The following is a 20,543-nucleotide window of genomic DNA, read 5'->3' on the forward strand; positions in this document are numbered from 1 at the left end:
AAAATCAATCGCCAAAGGCGCTGGCCGCCAAGTTAAGCACTATGGAGGATAAGCTGAATAAAGTCTGTAATGGTATTAATCAAATACAGGGACGAATGTACCAACAATATTTTCAATTTGGAAATGCCAATAATGTGGATGGAAAGAAACAGACTAACAATCTAATTGTGGTTGGCAACAATTGTAATTCAGATCGTCTGCAAGTGGTCTGCGACTATGGGCGTTGGGTGCAAGTAGGCAAGTTTGCAACTTCAACCAGTGAAGACGATGTCATTGAGCACTTGGCAGAAGAGCTTAAAATTAATAAGAACTTAGTTAAGTGCACTAAACTAGTGAAGAACGATGCAAACTTATCGCAATTATCATATTGCAAATTTAAAATTTCTATACCAGATTATCGCTTCAGTGAACTGTTCAATGAGTCCATTTGGCCCAGGTAAATATATAAAATAATAATAATTAAATAAATTAACAATTGTAAAATATTTAATAAAATTATAATTTATTTTAGCGGCGTTATGGTAAGCCCATTTACCCCACGTTCACAGTTGAACCAAAATCGTATTTGAAGGAAAAAGGGGCAAAAGAAGGGTAAAAGTCACCAACCAGACGAGCAAACGTGTGAAAGAGATGGCAAGTAATGCACTCCTTGATAATATAAAACATATGAAATGAATCTGTTGAAGGTGTAGTGAAGTTAATCGTGATGTGTGTGTGCATGGTTGGGGACTGGGTGAGTTAGGCAAAGTCGCTGGCAAATGAAATTTTAAAACTTTTTCTTATAAAACTTCAGCGATTAAATAATAATTCAATTTACTGAAAATATATTACAATGTTTATCCCTTCTATTCAAAAATATTTCAAAATAACAATTTATAAAATAAAAGCTTAACAAGATTTAAAAATGCATTTCAAATATTTTAGAATTGAAACTTAAATTATTAATGAAATTAGCAACTTACTCGTATATGTCGTATATTTACACCACATTAAGCAAAAATAAAAAACAAAAATATAAAATATAAAACATTTAAAAGATTTTAAAGAATATTTAACCTAAAAAGAAATAAAACGATTTTCAAAACACATTATAAAAAAAAAAAACATTTTTAAATCAACAAAAATTATAAAACGAGAACTTTCCAAAGATTTTGCTTTAAGTAAATATTTTTCAAATTATCCGATTATAATTTTTTTTTTCTATTATTAATATATAATAACTTTTAAAATTTCTATTGACATTTAAACAATAAAATACAAAAAAAATATAAAATTAGATAAATTATTTTTACTTAAGACTTAATTTTATTTTTCATATTTTAAGCTCATCTATGTTCATTATCTTTGCAAGTATTTAACTGGAATTTTAAAACTAAAGCTTTTATAAATAAAAAACAATATGAATGCATGAAAAAATAATGATTTAAAATTATAAAATATTATTCAACTTTTAAAATGAAAGAAATACATATATTTAATATTTACAATTTATTCTCTTACAAGTTAAAATATGAATTAATATATTCGCAAGCGTAAACAAGGATAATGGCAAAATTATTTAAGCAACAAACACAAACAATAAATTTATTATTAACAAAACAAAATGTAGAATTTAGAAAATTTTAAAAGCTTTTCCAATATATAAGAAAACAAATTTTTCAAATTTTAGAAACTACCGATATAAAATTTAAATGAATAAGATAAATTCGTTTTTGCCACATTTCATTGTCAACATAAAAATGTCGAATACAGTTTCGAAATATTCTCATTTAATATCATTTATAAGATATGCATTAAAAATTTTTACATTCATGTAAACTTTATAAAATTTATAAAATTTTATGTTTTTAGTAAAAAAAGTGAAAATACATAAAAAATTAGTTATTTACCCAAAATGTATTTAGTATACAAACAAAAAAAAAATCAATATGCATGCATGTATTTATGTCGAATTTTTAATAAATTCAGAAAAATATACAAAATATGTTTCATTTTTTATTGTATTTACTAATTAAGGCTTATGTAGGTTAGGTTATGCTGGCAGACAAACTATGATAATATTTTATGGAATTTTAACTAAATCACAAAATATAAATATGTTATTTTATTGTTTTTAGGAATTATCATTTTTTATCTGAGAAATAGGTCAGTATGCAGTTATTAGTATATATATGTTTATCGGGAATATACTATAAACTATAAATCAATCATATAAAATAATAATATATGTTTATTTTTAATATTATGTTTATACTTAATGAGATTTATATCAACAAATAAAATTTTTTTTTTTATTCTAGAAAGATTATAATTAATTTAGGCTTCAGGATAAATATCAAACTTTATATAAAAATAAAATATAGGTATTTTATTAGAGTTTTATAAAGCCAACGTTTCGTAGTTCTTTTGACTTCTTCCCCAGTGCGGGTTATTTGAAATTATTTTTTAATTTTTACATTTAATAAATAAAATGAGTTAATTTTTAAGAATGCATAGATGTATTCATATAATAATTACGAAATGTAGCTACCTGCACTGCCCCTAATGTTACGAATTTGTTTAACTTCTTTCCTCAGGTCGGGTTTTTTGAATTATTAAATATAATAAATTAAATATTGAGTTTATTAAACTCAATATTTTATTTTTGAATGATATATAGAATTAGTACGAGCCGTATTAATTTAATAAATTCAATCAGTCCATTTTTAATAAAATATAGGCAGTGTTTAAATTTAATTAATGCCTTAATATTAATTATTTTATGACAAACAATTTTATACCATGTATTGTGGTTTATTGAGTTTTAAACAATAGTTTAAAGTAATTGACAAATTAACCGAATATGAAACTATATTAATTCCTAAATGTGAATAGTTCAATTAAAATTTTGGGGAATATATATAATAAGTTTTAACTGCAAATAGGAATGAATCTTGATTGAAATCTACTAGGCAATAGAAGAAAAGGAATATGCAAAACCCTACTGTTAAAAAAAAAAGATAAAAAACAGGGACAGGGTTATAACGGTGCGAAGCGACTATCATAAAACCGCAGACGATTCGGATATTTTATTGATGCCCAATTCTTCTTATGTATTAGAAGATACTGATGTTGTAGATTTATTATTAATCAAATGAGTCAACACATTTGGATATAGACATAGATATAATGAACATAGTTTAACATAATCATTGAATGATATATTAATCTTTACATAATTTAAAAAATAAGCTTGTTTAATATAGGATAATGAAACATGGTATCTTATATGTTTTAGATAGAGTAATCATTTGACCTCTTTTTGAACGGAACTGTACTATTTTAAAGTTATCTGTCCTAAAATAACATGAATCGTTATGTTTTTGGAAGATGTTGCAAATCTGGGACTTTTAAAATATATACAATCATTTTACAAATCATTACATCAGCCTTGACGATTCATAATCTATGTTTAAAAATCTGCGATTAACTACACGAAGTGATTCTAATCAATATTTATAAAAAAATATACTGTACATAACGTTTATGTTAACAGTTAATGAAATAACTACCGTCATTAAAGTGTTATAAATCAGGTTTATGACTGGCCATTACCGGACAGTACGACCTAGCTATATAATGTTATATATAACTATATGAGTTAAAAAAAGATTTAATAAAAGAATAAAATAATTTAAAATAAATTAAGTATGGTGAAATCAAGGAGCTGAAAGTGTTCGAACATTATGAATCTCGAGTATACCTAAATTGAAACATTTGAATCGAACAGCTGATATAGTCTGTGTAACCACAAACATTAAAATGTTCGAAGCTTCGAACAGTTGGAATTATATTTTAAAGTCTAGGTCTAGTCTAGTAGTCTATTATATCGTATAAATAAATCATATATTGAAATTTAATCTTCGAAATATGTTTATCATAACAATTATCATGTATGTGTATCATATCATATTTTTATTTAAAATCTAAATATGTATGATGATCATTGTGATTAGGTGCAAATATCATAATTTGTGTATGAACGATACACCTGGCACAGATATTTGAAACATACAATATAGTGCTGGAATAGTACCTGCTATTTGAAGGCAGTTATTAATAAGGCTAAAACAAGTTTTAATTCATTCAATATATTTTTGTAAAGACTTAAAATTATAAACTTTAACTTATTTATATATCTTTTTATAATTAATTTTGATGCTCTTTTAATTATTCCAAAAGTTGACAACAGGAAATAAGCAAACAACTGTATTAAATTAATATACCATATGTACATAAAATTAATTTTAGTGTCCAAAAAATGTCTAAAACAACTAAGTCGATTTATGCAAACAAGGAAGGCAAGGAAACGAGAGCACAAAAAACCCATAATATATTTGAAAGTATATTCCGAAATTTTTCCGGTTACGATCTTAACAATTTCCAAAACCTTTCAAATTTTACGAATTGGTTAAATCGACCAGTGGATTCATCAGCTTTGGCTGCATTTCGTATATTCTATGGTAAGCTTTATATTAAATATATTAATAAATTATATATATATCATATTATATATAATAAATTATATAATATTATAAAATGTATTAAATATTTATTAAATATATAACATCGAAATATATTAATGTTATGTTTATATATCGTTAGGTGCTGCTATGTTAATAGATCTTGCAGAGGAACGTGGTGGCGCACAACTTGATGTACGATTTGGTGAACCACAACATTGTCATTTCCCACTTTTCAATTTCATATCAGCAGCTAGCCTACCAATTATGGGTTGTTTATATATTTTAATGTTTTTGGGTGCTATGGGTATTATGTTGGGTTATAATTTTCGATTAAGCTGTCTAATATATATAGTACCGTATTGGTATATATTTTTATTGGACAAACCTGCTTGGAATAATCATAGTTATCTATTTGGTTTGGTGGGTAGCATACTATTATTTACACAGGCAAATAATTGCTAGTAAGTTTAATTTCATATACATTAATTAGAATTTATAAAATTTTTTATATCTTTCAGTTCATTGGACAAATATAAAAATGCATCTTCAACCGATACTGTACCTTATTGGAATTATTTTCTGATTAAATTCCAATTTTTCATCTTGTATATGTACGCTGGATTAAAAAAGTTTACTACCGAATGGTTGTCGGGATATGCTATGTCTAGTCTCAGTCGTCATTGGGTATTTGCACCATTTCGTTCTGTACTTTCAGTGGATACTATCGATTTATTTATTGTACACTGGTTCACAGCAATTTTTGATTTTTCAATAGCATTTTTGATGACATGGGAAAAAACTAGGGTACTAGCAACTCCCTTTATGCTTAGCTTTCATTTGATGAACTCCCGACTGTTTGTAATCGGTAAATGAATTTAGTTTTGTATGAGAATTGTTTTGTAAGATATTTTTCATTTCAGGTATGTTTCCTTGGGTGTGCTTGGCAGAAGTGCCTTTATTTTTCGGATTTGACTGGCCGCGTAAAATTAGTTTCATAAAATATTTTGGAGTTGCTAAGGAAACTAAAACCATTGATAAAGGAAACCAGTTAAATACTAAGACTAATGTGTTAAATAAAGAGAATCTAGTGGAAGAAATTAAAGAACTCAAAGGTGTCTTATGTTGTTCATGCCAAAAGGAAATAATACAAAAACATAAAACTAGTAGATCTGCTTTATTGCGTAGCGTTGCAATTTTGATTTATTGCGCTTTACAATTATTCTTGCCATATTCTCATTTTCTAACCAAAGGATACAATAACTGGACGAAAGGTTTATACGGTTATTCCTGGGATATGATGGTACATAGCTATGATACAGTAATAACTTCGGTGAAGATAGTTGACAACAATAATGAGAAAGTACACTTTATAAACCCATATGCATATACTGATTATGATCGTTGGACGAAATATGCTGATATGGCAGTACAGTATGCAAAATGTATTGAAAATAATATATTAGAGGATTATGCAAGGGATCCAACATCTACACCATTATCATCTAAAAACTTTTCGATATATTTTGAAATATGGTGCTCTATGAATGGTCGGTTTCAGCAGCGTGTTTTTGATCCACGTGTTGATCTGCTTACGGCAAAATGGTCACCATTTAAGAGCACAACATGGTCTCTGCCGTTATTAAATGAGTTAAATGATATGCGTCCTAAGCTAAAGACAATTGCAAATGAAGTACTTGCCTGGAATAATTATTCAGATGTTGTTTTTGTAGCTGATTTTCCGGGTTTAACTTTGGATAATTTTATATCATCCGATTTGACAAATGTCACACTTACCATATTGGAGGGAAATGTCAGATTCAATAATGATGGTGAAAATGAAACATACTTTTTAACTGCTGGTAAGAGTATTTGTTTAAAGCCTGGTATTACACATCATGTCACAACGGTAGGCTTGAAGCCGTCTTCGTATCTTTACACCTATGTTAATAAGACAATGTTAGAAAGTGATTTTATCATAACTGATAAAATTCCACACTCTAAACCAATCTTACCACTCTGGCCTGAATTTAAAAATCGATTAGATAATTATAAAAAATTTTTAACACATATAGGAAATTGTCTATTATTTTTAATATACGGTGTACCAATACCTATGGAGTTACGCGAAAGAAATTAGTGTGATTGAAGTTGAATTAAATGGACTTAACCAAAATTAATTTCTCAATGAATTTTTTGACATTTGCATTTATGTAGTCATGTAGTTCATAGAAATGTGGTTAGTTGAATTTTAACAACAAATATATAATTATGTACTTATTAATGATTTTTATTAAACATAGGTAGATGGTTAAAAGAAACTTATAAGACACAATTAAATAAATATTTTAATAGATGAGAAAGTCAAATGTAATATGTTAATAAGAAAAATTATGTTTGGGACTCTATCCGGAGATGTGTGCTAAGTATAGCGCTCTGAACAGATGAAATGCACTTGGAACTCCATGATACAACTATATACATAAATATTTGAACAAATCAAATAATCAAATTAAATTTCAATTAACTTTAAAGTTTTCGCAACCTCACGACGAAACCTACTTTCCGATTCTTAGTTGGGGGAGATGAGTGATAATATATTATCTATGAAAATACAAAATATGACTTAGGACCATTGTGAGCTCTAACAGAGAAATGTGATAATGTGTTACTATAATGAAATTACCATTTTATAAAACAATCTCTAAATATCTTTATGTTAAATTATTCTATTTAATATAAATAAATTTTGTATTGAATGTATTAAATAAATTTTCAAGTGTGAAATACTTTCTTAAAATATACATTGGAATTTTTTTTAATTTTTCATATAAATTTGAAAATTTAAATATTTTAAATTAAAATTTATCATATTTGATTTTAAAAATAATTTGTTAATTTCGTCTTATAAGTGGCTTCAAACCTAATTAGTTATATACAAAACTAAATCGTGATAAATGGATAATAACTATTCAAATTTTTTTTAATTTAAAATAAAATTTATTATAAATTGTTGGCATATACGACATTATTTATTTACATTTTTTTTAAATTGTAACTATCTACATAAACATACATATGCATATGTTAAACTCTATTATACTTAATAAAATTTATACACAAATGAAAGTATTGTCTTTAGATTTAAATTATTACAACAACAAATAAAATATAACGTTCTAGTAATTAAAATAAAATAAACTTAAACTACATTTAAGATAAGGCTAGCACTATACAAATAAGTTAATCTTGTTCCCACTTCCTAACTGATTAGTTCCTATTTGTTCTTGATGTCAAATTTGTTGTGTTTGTGTTTCCCAAAGACGTGCATAAAGTCCATTTCTTTTTAGTAATTCAGAGTGAGTTCCACGTTCGCCGACTTTACCATTTTCTAGTACTAAAATTTCATCGGCATCCATAACAGTAGATAACCGGTGAGCAATGCAAATACTTGTACGTCCCTTTGTAGCACGCGATAAGGCTTGCAGAATATTCTAAAATTTATTATAAATTATTTAAAAAATTGTTTATTATCATTTGTTTGTTTATGGATATCAATATTACATCTTTTAATTTTAAAAACAAAAATTTGTGTTGGTTAGGTTAGATAAGGTTGAACTGTAGGCAGAAAGCTTGGTTTTTGAGCAGCAAATACTTCGCTCGGAAAATGTTGATTTAGCTGGTATGACTCATTGATATTGCTTCATATTCAATTACAGGGAGTATGCAATCCATACTATTGTTATTATCTTAGGGTCATTTTTAAAGATTTTAAGATTCAGCATAATATGATTCACTAGTAATATGACAAGTGAGATATAATAGTAGGATGTGTATGATCATATATCTCAATCTGAATATATTAAGCACTTGCTTGGGGATTATATATTTAAAGTCAATTAGATTCGATTATTAGCAGCGTAAACCTATTTTAAAAATTAAAAACGTAGAAATAATGACAAGCAAAAATTAATAATAAGATGTATATGCTACATAACTGACTTTGAATATGATTGGGGAGAAGATTATTCCAGTAGTTAATAATATTATTAGCTACTGAATAATATTATTAAAAATATTATTTTTATATAATACTGTATTTTCGATTTATGTATATACTGATACAGATAGTGCGACAATTCCTTGTGAGCGGCCAAAGTTGGTTCCTATTCACCAGTGGCTTAAAAACCCTATATCAAACTTTAAACACTTTTTTTGAAAAAAGTGGAAAATAGATCCCCTTTTAAAAATATCTATATAGCAAGCTAACTATAGAATCACAAATGCGTACTATATTGTTGGTTAATTCATGTCCTTTGAAAGCTTTATAGATGAGAGTGAGAACAGAAGTCCAAAGTTATTTAAAGTGATTACTGAAGGTTCTACACCATTCTTAACACATGTAACGAGGGTAATGGCAGTGTATTAATTTATTCCATCAATTCTCACCCCTTATTCTGTTATTAGTTTTTATTTAGTGGTGAAAAATTTGGAATCGTTTGACGACAATTAAAAATAATAAAAACAGCATCTTTTGGAAATGGTGAAACTTTAACTGACCAGCGGCATTTGACTTTTAGAGACAAGTTTTATAACGTATTCTTTATCTTTAAAGTGTCTATCTTTAACACTGAATACCAATATGTGAAAATATTGGAAATATTTGCATTCAGTTTAAGAATATCTTATAAAACTAGAAAAATAACTTAGTAGCTTTAAAAATATAAAAACTTTTGTGCTTACATATTCTGTTATTGAATCCAAGCTACTTGTGGCTTCGTCAAATATTAAAATCGGTGAGTTTTTCAATATAGCACGTGCTATTGCCACACGTTGCTTCTCTCCTCCAGATAATTTAAGACCTCTTTCACCAACTTGTGTATCATATTTTTTCGGCCAAACTGTAATCGAATCGTGTAAATCAGCCATACGTGCCGAATTTTCGATGTCTTCTTGAGATTTACTTAAATCGCCATAGTGTATATTGTGTCTTATTGTATCATGAAATAGCACAGAATCCTGCAAAATGTTAAAATGTATAATATCTTATATATTTTATATATATAAAAAGAAATTATAAAAACTATTTCAATACCTGTGGTACAACGGCAATAGATTTTCTTAAGCTTTCTATATCAACTGCACTTATATCCTGTCCGCCAATTAATATTTGACCAGCATTTGGTTCGAAAAATCTATATAACAAGCGTACCATAGATGATTTGCCAGACCCAGAACCACCGACAAATGCAATATTTTTACCAGCTGGTATACTAAATGATAAATCCTTAAATATTGGTTTTCCAGACTCATATTCAAACGAAACGTTTTTAAATTCAATTGATGCATTATTATTGCCCAATGCTAAATGTGGTGCATTTACAGGTACATGTACTTTACTATCTACATTCATCAATGTAAACATTGATTGCATATCTAATAAGGCTTGACGCACTTCACGATACACACTTCCTAAAAATCCCAATGGTATTGATAGTTGAAATAGTAATCCATTAACCATAACCAAATCTCCAACTGTCATATTGCCTTTAACAATTTCATTAGCAGCTAGCACCATTATTATGCTCAGTGCAGAACTGAAGATGGCATTTTGACCAAAATTAAGTAGCGCCAAACTGGAGCTAGTTTTTAAGCTAGCTGTTTCGTATTTCTTAAGCACAGCATTATAACGCCCAGCTTCGAATTTTTCATTATTAAAATATTTAACAGTTTCATAATTTATTAAGGAATCTACAGCTTTATTGCCAGCTTCGTTTTCAGCTTGATTCATGTAAACACGAAATTTTGTACGCCATTGCGTTACAGAAAGTGTGTAGACAGCATAGACTCCTACACAACCCATAGATACACTAGCAAAAGCTAAGCCACACTAAAATATTTAAAATTTTATTAAAAATTTTCTTACAAATTTCGAGACATGTACTTACTTTAACTCCTAAAATACTGGAAACTAAAGCTAATTCAAATATTGTGGGTACTATGTTGAAAACCATGGCTGTTAGCACAAAATTGATTCCTCGTGAACCTCGATCAATTGTCTGAAATTAAATAAAAATAGGGACATTATTTATATATAATATATATATAGAAATATAATAATTATTGACTGAAATAATCAAGAAATAAAAATATCTATAAATATACATTCGAAAAGGGATGTAAGAGCTTAATCCTAAAGCAAATGGATTTTGTGTGACACATAATCACAGAAGGTTTTTAGTTTTCTTCTGAAACCTAACTCTTCACCTTCGGCTTCTCACGCTAGTAATTGTATCAACCCTTAGGCCGCGTCGATATGTTTGAGGTCTTGACCTATACAGTTATTGTTGCTGTAGCCAAATGTCGATCTGAAAGCAAGCACATAAAAGGTTGACAAGCCATTGCACAAATTGAAAGGGTACGTGACAGGGAAAGAAGAAAGTTCAGATAGGTATATTGAATTTCATTTGGGTTCCGGTGAAATAATCCTGCCACCCCGACGGGCGTATCAATTAAACAATACGGTTTAAATGTGTGGATTTCGGAAGAAATCGAATGAGTGGCATTATGTGGAGTATAGCTGTGGAGTATATAGTGAACAAAAAATCAGTTGAAATGATCTACAGGTTTATCCAGACTTTCGGAAAGCTTACCAGTAAAAAATTTTGAGGAGTTCACACGGTCCTTTTAAGCACTTGCTTGTGCATGTAACCAAGGCTGCATTAATTATACTAATACTAAATTTCAAAAAGTTGATGACGATAAATAGGTAATTAGTTATATTCAATACCTGTTACAACCTGATTGTAGTTCCTTACGTCGATAGCTGACATATGGAATTCGGGGGTGACAATTTTATGTTTTAGAGACAATAAAACAGTTGAAATTTTATAGAAGAATTCATTCGGTCTTCAAGGAGCTAAAGAAATGAATGATGACGATTTATTGTAAAGCATTATAACTTCCAAAATATCTTGCCTATAATTATTATGATAGTTGTAGTATATACACGACCTGAGTGGCGTTGTACAACATTTTCAATCAAATAATAATATTATAAGAGTTAAAACAAGCAGTCTGGATGTACATCTTATAAACAAGTCGCTGTGTTTATGGAGTATTCAATATTCAGGTTATTATACCGTTGTTTTGTTTTTATATTATATTTTATAAATTTATTCAATGCCCGCATTTTATATTTTTCTTATATCGATATTATCAAGAGTGGAATGAACTTGAGTTCAAACTAAAGATTTCACTCAAACATTATTGGATTTAATATATAACATTATATCGGGCTAGTTTTTAGGTTAAAACTTTTCAAACTTAATTATACTGTTGATACATCTATTGAACTTGTATCTTTTGCTCACCTTTGATAGGGCGCCAGTTTGCTTATTTAAATGAAATGATAAATCTAAATTATGTAAATGTAAAAAAACATTGGTGGCAATTTTTCGTATGGAATGATGTGCAACTTTGGCAAATACTGCATTTCGTAATTCATTGAAGGCTGCGGCACTTGCACGTGCAACACCATCTGGAGAGGTAGAAAATATATAGAGAGATAACAATAGTCAAAAATAAGCGTATAAAAATTTTATTCACTTACAGCCTATCATCATGGCAGTTGCTACTGATAATACAGTTTCTGGTGCTGTGTCCATATTAAGGGTGCCCATTGCATCAACAGCTCCTTTGAATAAAAATGGAACACAAACTGTTAACACTTTAGAACCAGCTAAAAGTCCCAATGATATCGCAACTCTGTAAAAATAAAGAAAATTGTAATTGCTTATTAAGTAAGTAACATTTAACATTTCTTCTTTGATTTTATTATAAAAAAAGGTGATACCTTTTTCTTACTAATGCATCTTCTTTGGGCCAAATGTAATGCATCATAGCGCGCAGCATATCCTGTGATGTCACTTCAGGTGCATCAAGTGTTCCTAGAGTATTCCCCCCATCACCAGTACCTCCTAAGTGAATATGACATTTTCGTAAGGATTGCCGTTGGTGACCTGTGGGGATTTACTAAATTCAAAAGTAAGATCCCTACAGGACCACAGCCATATATACTATATTACAAGCAGTTTGATGATTGATTTGAAAATAAAAACTGATAAATGTTAGCTTGGAGGATGCACAACAATAATATATTAATAAGAATCATAAAAATATGTGATATACAAAATAATTTTTTAATTTGTTAATTTATGATTTAAAGAAACTGTGTTACAAATTAATTTATTGACTTTTCACACTATTGGTGTCTTACAATATTTATAATTAATAAAGAACTAATAATGTGGTAAAAATAGGTAAAACGGAAATACAAAATTATTTTTATTAAAATCAAAATAAATATAACAAAACTTTTAATGAATGCAGAAAGTATTTGGCAGAGTTTCAAAAGGAGTCCTTAACCCCATTTACACTTCAGTATAGAGTAGGGATTAAAATTATCTAAGACAAAATAGAGTAATAGAGAATAGAGAAAATAACACTTCCTCTTGAAAGTTAAATATTATTTTTTTTCAATCATAATATTATATATGTATATATTTATTAATAATAATAATATATATATATATATTAAATAATATGATATATATTTATATTTAGTATAAATCAATAAATGCTGCAATATCGTTTATAACAAAATTTTATAGTTTTCTTCAACTTTTTAGGAAATTTTGAATACAATAAATCTTATATAAATAAGAGAGCAACTTCTTTCAACCAATTTATTGTACTTACTAAATTTTGCATATATCATAGAAATTTGAAACTGATGAACATAATTCAGTTGTGAGAATTGAAAACAGACTAAATCGATTCAGTTAAACCTCTGAGACTTTACTGGGAAGTTGTTTGAAAATGATTAAACAACTATTTTGTTGTCTATCTCTTATGTGTATCCGAACTGTAGCTCTGCATCTAATGATACCGTCCATCTGTTTTTATGTTAAGTTGACCATACTAATCTCAGTCACATTTATTTAAACGTCTGCTTATAAATCCAATCATATTAACGCAACTTGGTTCCTTTATCTAAACACAAGCTGGGTTCAATATTTTCAACTATCCATTAACAAGTAACAACCTGTTAGCAATAGTTACAAATAACAGTTGAGGGTTCACATTAAACATTTAAATATATCATTTCCAGACATTTCTTTATAGGTTTTAAGTAACGCTCTCTATTAAAAAAATATAAGAAGACCATTCCACAAGAAGCATGTAGCAGCACACTACAAAAATGCAAAACTTCTACATCTTAAGTATTAGAAGGCATAATGATTTTCAGCAATTCAGGACTGATTTCACAATAGATACTTAAATCTCAAAACTGACTTAAGTCAAAAAAGTTGATAGCTTAAGTATGACTGAAGTCAGTATTGAGACATAAAACATCGATGCTTATAGTATTATCTTTGATGAAGCATTCGTAATCTAACCCGGACACAAAAAATAAATTTTGGATTAAGATTAAAAGCAAGGTTTTGACTATATAATTATAAATTAAATTCAGTTCTGTAGGACTATTTTCGTACATATATCTAAGTACAATAAGTATAGACTAAAAGGTTTCACATATCCACCACTAAAATTAGTTTTCTTTTATTATATGCAATACTAGTTTGACCATATAGTGTCACATTCTTTAAAAAAATAATAAGGTTATACATGTTTATACATGTTTATCAGACGCTACTAGCTATTAAGGACTCCAATTGAAATTCCTCACCAAGTGAAGATGGTGACAAATTACTAGTTAATGCACATCTGATTGTAAAGTGTTAGTATCTTTCAAATGCAGAAATTTATTTACAATTAAATTTAGTTAAATACATAACAGATGTGCTGATATAACAAGCAGTTTCTTTATATTTGAACTTACGTTCTTCCACCTTAACAACCTACTTTTGTAACTTACAAACCCAAAAGGTTTTCTAGCCATATTAAGTTCCGAGCAGTTTTATTAAATATTTTTTTTTATTTTAGTATCAATGTTGTCACAGGAGCATCCTTTATAAATATATTTATTATTGCAATTTTTAGTTTAATTACCTTTCGCCGGTACTTTTTTAGCAAAAACTCCACCCAATATTTTACTGCCAGGCGTTGGTGTGAATGGCGTAATTTTTCTTTTCGGTTTCGTGACATCCTCAACAGAACTTGAAGATCGTGTGCAATATATCTAAAAATTATAAAAAAAATGCAATTTTTTTTATTTAAATATATATTTGATAAATTTTTATACATATTAGTAATTATTAGTCCCATGAGAACTGTTGATGGCTGTGCTTAAAAAAGCTAAACATACTGAGTCAAAATAATCGAGGCTGTTATGCTACCAATAAAAGGTGTTGTAGGCCTAGTTTTTTTTTTCGACCAAAGAAGAGTAACATTTCTTCTACTTTTTAGAAGAAAAGAAAATTAAAATATAAAAAAAAATAAGGATATTATGCTGGGAAAACCTATAAGGTCTAATACATTCTAATTCACGTATAAGGGACTGATTTTAACAGGAAATAATTTAAAGATTATAATGAAAATTCTAACAGGACAATGTCGGTTAATTTACCAGCTAAATAAACTTTGAATTGTGAGAAAACGAAAAACATAGAAGACTGTGAAGTACATGGTAGGAAGCTATCCAGTACTATTGAATAAACGAAAGATGGTGTTAGATGGATACTCATCATCTGACGGTGACATGATTAATGTAGAGCATATATTAAGATAGGTATTGAGAAATAGCAGCAACACTTGCTCGTTTGAAAATACGAGTAGTGCCGGAATGTATATGCCAGCGGAATGTACAGCGTAAGCATTCATGGTTTACCTTGCAGTCACGTGCCACAAAAGAGATTTCGCAAGAATTTTTTGTAGACATACTATCTAGGAGCCTGTTCGCCGGAATTTATAGAGAAATGACTTATTGATGCAAAAAAAAAAAAAATGTAATAGTAGGCATTACACTTTTAGTATCTACCGATATATAAGATAACAAAAACGCTCTGCCTAAAAAAATTGTTTAATCAAGAATCGTTCAATATCTTGACAACTATTCATACAAATACCTTTAATCTTATATCTTTTGATTTAATATCTTTTATTTGAAGACATATGCCTTTTATTTAAAAGATTTAATTGGTTTTTTTGGAAACTTTTCGGACCTTATTCATCTATTTTATCAAATTAATGTACTTTTCTAAAAGCAAGACCTATTAGAATTCCAAAAGTGGATTTATAACCACTTTCAACCCAAAAAAATAATGAAAAAATGATAAGTGTTTTGGTTCGCTTCATCTCTGGCGAATTATTCCTCTGCCAATTGATGGTATGAAAACAAGTGAACTGATCTAGTTTCCACAATAATTGTTCAATCACAATTGTGTCAAAGAACCGGAGAGATCTCATAAGCTCCTAGCTACGAAGAACGCAGCAAGAACCCATGCAAATAGTCAAGATGACTTCACTGCTGAAACCACTGATTCGTGAATGATCGGACATTATTTTTTGAACAAATATTGCTACCGACCTATGTATAGCTCATTGCTTAATTTTGTGATATGTAGTACATTTTGGGCTGAGAAATACTTGTATATTAAAAGTGTAAAATAATAACATAATATGTATAATTTAGAATTGATATTTATTAATTTTTGTTTCTTTATTATTTTAAAGGCCAATATTCTTATTAAAAAAATAATTTGCGTAGGTTCCAAATTTTTTTTTATATTTTTAGATTTCTTTTCATCATATATACTTATAATTATTTTGCATAAAAAAAAAATATATTTAAAATAACTTTAACTTTTAAACTTTAGTTTATTAGTTGATTATAAGAATACAAAATTAAGTAATAACTAAATATTAATTTTAATATTTATTATTATTATATTAATATTTTATTTAATATCAATTTTTATTTATATATATTATTAATATTACAAGGCTCAATAAAAAGTTATCTATATCTATCTATATATGTATATATATATGTGGAAGTGTTCTATTAACACATCTATATATGAGAGCTCAACATATAATTAATAAATATATTGTAATATAACTGGTATATATATATATATATCTATATATATACATAAATATATTTACATATGTGTACATTAAAATTTCTCTTTTCTTTTTCAAAACTTATGAAAACTTTAGCATTAAATCAGAAAGATTATAATATTATGAAAAACATCTGTTTAAGAAACTGTGCGTTTTCCAGAGTGTCCATTGAAATATATGACATCATAGACTAAAATTAGCTTAAAGCAGTTAGGAATATTTTTGATCCACCCTTTATTTCAGACAGTCAAGTTTTGTTGTTGTTGTTGTAACCCGCACTGAGCTACTTGAATAGGCGATGACTGACTCAGAGACGTATACCCGGACAATAAAACTAATTTTTATACATTAGCCAAAATTATATGATTATATACTACTTTGTATTATAAACTGTATAAACTACTTTATATACTGTATCCTATAGTATAACTAGCTTATGTACATTTTTAGGAACTCAATACATTCTGTAAGGTAATTCTTTGCCATAGTTGCAGATGCTGTTAGAGTGTTAAGCCGAGACAATTGCTGTAGAAAAGTCGTGTACTCTGAAATTTTATATTCCAACAATAAATTCAGTTCCAATTGTACATCAGCCAATTGTTGTGCATCACCAAATGCAATCTCACTTAATATATTCGGGAAATACGACTCCACTTTAAATAACAAATGTAAGACCAAATGCAGATTGTGTGACATACCTTCGTCAAAGATAATTAACATAGCATCATGAAGGTTATGATCACGTATAAATTTGAACTTATTACGATGGAAGGAGTAACCGTAACCATTTTTGCCAGCCTTGATAAACTTTTCAATATCACTTAGAGTGATAGTAAAGACTTCATGTCTATTACCAGGCAACGAAAAGCCATAATCTGTTAATAATCGAAAATTTGTACACATGCCGTAACTGATGTATAGTTGCTCAAAGGGTTTGGTTGGAAGTGAACTACGTTCTAGTTTTATCATAAATTCCAACTCATTTTTGTCATTAGCAATGACCATAGGACAAGTGTTGATTTTATCGCTGTGATTGGCCATATCCAGAAATGGTGCTAAGGCCATAGTGGGTGCATTGTTCAGTAATTTTTTGAAGAACACACCATTATTTGTTGTCACATAATTAGTACTTAAATGTACTGTACGGGAGTTAACAGCAAAATAGGCCCACTCATATAACTGTATAGTAAAAGTAACATCAAGAAAGTGTAAACCACAACAGGCACAGTGGTTCGTAGCGAGAATTTTTCTTAAATTTGCGTAGCTTGTTTTGATTGTTGTTTTCTGTGCTATTATCTTTTCGAGTAGTTCTTCAGGTAAACAACGCATTTCATCTAACGTACAAAAGTATGGGTTTGTAAAGCTTCTAGGTATTGTTTGGAGGTAAGCGTATAATGGTGACCGCTGCTGCAGATGGTTCTGATAGCATAGATAAAGTGCTAGAAGTTCTTGAAAATTGATACGATTTTCTTCACTGAACTCAACGGAACTAAAAACCTGCTTGAAGTCATCATCTGTCTCTAATGTTGCAATGGTGATGAATGATTTTATTGGTACTTTTATAATGATATTATCATGGTTATTTATTTGTGTTTGCTTGTAACATATACCGCGTCCAGTCTCAGAGAAGTCACGTACTGTTAGTTGACTTTCATTTTTCCAACCTTTCGAATGCATATATTTATATAGATCTGGTAAAAAATTACCTTCTTCATGCGTTGACTTGCGGTGCAGACGCCTACGTACACGTGAAGTGCGACCCATTTTTAATAGATCGTTAGGTGGGAATGTAAGGCTTTAATCTAAGTAATTTAGAAACTTAAAACTTGTACAGCTTTTGTTTTCACAACGGTTAAAGTGTGTTGTTTGCTATTTTGAGAAATCTTTTTTTGTTTTTTTTTACTGGAGTTTGGCAAAGTTAAAACTTTTTTATTGCTTCTTAATCTCTTAAATATTCTGCAACGAGAAAATTAGAAAGAAAAGCAACAATTAGCAACGTTAGCAAGTTTAGGGAAAGCATAAGTTTCATATAAGCCAAACATATATTATTATTGTTTGGAATTGTTTAGTTTAGCATTATAAGTTAACAATTAAAAGTATAAGTTAGAATATTAAAATCGAATTATTTTATTAATGAAAGGAAATTAGTTGATTTAATGGAACTTGATTCCATTAACAGAATACGTGATATTGAAAATTTGAGTTTTTTTTGTAATAATTTGTTATCTACTGTTATCAATTGTGTGCAATTGCAATATATGATAAAACCAAATCTTTTAATTATTATTTACACTAATCTTACATTTGCCAACAATTATTATATATTATTTGAAATCAAAATAATATTATTAATTTTCCGATAAATTGCATATTTACAAAAAAAGGCCAAAACAACACACTTTTTAACAGTTGATTGACCTAACTTATAAATAACAAAACATATTTGTTTTATTTTTTTTAGTTAAATTGCTTAACATATTGTTATGAAATCTGCAATTGATAATTTGGAACCACAGCAAACATAGCCTTGATTTTTTTCTATTATTTTCTTACCAAGTGTGTAATCACACGATTATTCGTAATATTGAATTTATAGAAACTGGCGCCTTTTATGGCATGAAATGTGTTTATCGTTCTTCCTTGCTGTTTACCACAAATTCTTGTCAATTGTACAATTGCAGACATTATTTAATTAACTTTCCTCAGCGTTCTAATATTTTCACTGATTTTACTTAGAACGTGTAATTAAAAAAGTGTCCAACAGCTGTTTAGTTTACGTCACGTAATGTGAAATGCTTAATAACGTAGTTGCGAAACGTCACTTTTAAAGTTTGAGAGTTACTGTACTGTACATTGTGGTTGCTGAACAAAAAACAATTTTCAAAATATAATTATAGTTTCAATAATTGTGAGTAATTATAGTTTCAATTATTATTTATTTAAACAGTTAAAAATGTTTAACTATTTACAAATATATCTTTTAACAAGGTAATTGAAATAATTTATTATTTATTTAGATACTTATATGAAACTGTGTTTTTTTATAGAACTGCACTTATTACAGTTAGTTTCAAATTGGCCACATAAATAGTTTAATATAAAATGCGTATAATTAATGCTGTATGTATAAAAGGTAGGTTAAATACAAATAAATAATTGGTACAAGCTATATAGCATATTTGTAACAGTTTTTAGTAAATTAACAATAATTTAAAAAAAATGAATTTTATATGTTGAGAACCAATTTGGCTTGTTTTCTTGTTCCTTATTGTGGAGCGCAATAAGCACCAAGCGTTGGTGGACCTTTTTTAATTGCGCGTCAAATATTTAAATATATAATTTAATAAATTTTAATAGGCTTCAGTGAACAAAGTATTTAAAATTAAATAAAACTATAATATTTAATATTTTTATTTAGTGTTACCGACATTTCAACGTTTTTTTGACTTTGAAAAAACTCCGAGACGTCGGGACACTGAATAAAAAATATTAAATACAACTTTATATTTTAGTGTTAAATATTTTGTTCACTAAAGCCTATTTAAATTTTATAATATCAAGAAACTATATTTAATATAATATATATTTTTTAATATCAATATATATCTTGTCCACTTTCTTGCTTGCCCGAATATCGTTATAAATTGTTATATACAATACAGCATATCGCATGTTGTTATGAGAAAAAAAAAGAAGAAAAGTAGGAATAAAAACTTGATTAAAATAAAATTCTTTTAATATCAGTAATTTTACGAAAACTTACTAAAAAAATAAAAAAATGGTGATCATATAATATTTAAATTGTGCCACTTCAAACTGAGTATAGGCTATAAAATGTGAAAATCATTCTTGGGTTCATCATGTTGTCTTAAAAAGAATTTTTGAAGGAGATGGAAATTATTGGGAACAAGAGTGGATTATGAACGGATGTGATTTTAATTAAAACTAACC

At 28.1% G+C, this 20,543-nt stretch overlaps 2 protein-coding genes across 3 annotated transcripts; one reads left to right on the top strand and one right to left on the bottom strand.

Annotated features, from left to right (window-relative positions):
• The first annotated feature begins 4,300 nt into the window (after nucleotides 1-4,300).
• LOC119679660 (vitamin K-dependent gamma-carboxylase-like) lies at nucleotides 4,301-7,193 on the top strand. Its single transcript, XM_038092148.1, has 4 exons — nucleotides 4,301-4,502; nucleotides 4,645-4,966; nucleotides 5,024-5,370; nucleotides 5,426-7,193. The coding sequence occupies exons 1-4, from the start codon at nucleotides 4,301-4,303 to the stop codon at nucleotides 6,640-6,642; spliced, it is 2,088 nt and encodes a 695-aa protein (XP_037948076.1). The 3' UTR covers nucleotides 6,643-7,193.
• A 447-nt stretch (nucleotides 7,194-7,640) lies between these two features.
• Nucleotides 7,641-19,381, bottom strand: LOC119668126 (ATP-binding cassette sub-family B member 7, mitochondrial-like). Of its 2 annotated transcripts, none has more exons than XM_038077527.1 (9): nucleotides 19,146-19,381; nucleotides 14,577-14,706; nucleotides 12,358-12,523; nucleotides 12,115-12,269; nucleotides 11,876-12,042; nucleotides 10,451-10,561; nucleotides 9,598-10,392; nucleotides 9,246-9,521; nucleotides 7,641-7,996 (listed from the first exon to the last, which is right to left on the bottom strand). In XM_038077527.1, the coding sequence occupies exons 1-9, from the start codon at nucleotides 19,275-19,277 to the stop codon at nucleotides 7,796-7,798; spliced, it is 2,133 nt and encodes a 710-aa protein (XP_037933455.1). In that variant the 5' UTR covers nucleotides 19,278-19,381; the 3' UTR covers nucleotides 7,641-7,795. The 2 variants fall into 2 exon arrangements, with proteins under 2 accessions (XP_037933455.1, XP_037933456.1); XM_038077528.1 differs by having other exon boundaries at nucleotides 12,358-12,481; nucleotides 19,146-19,380.
• Nucleotides 19,382-20,543: the final 1,162 nt, after the last annotated feature.

This window comes from Teleopsis dalmanni, chromosome 1 (assembly GCF_002237135.1).
Source record: "Teleopsis dalmanni isolate 2A chromosome 1, ASM223713v2, whole genome shotgun sequence".
NCBI lineage: Eukaryota > Metazoa > Arthropoda > Insecta > Diptera > Diopsidae > Teleopsis > Teleopsis dalmanni.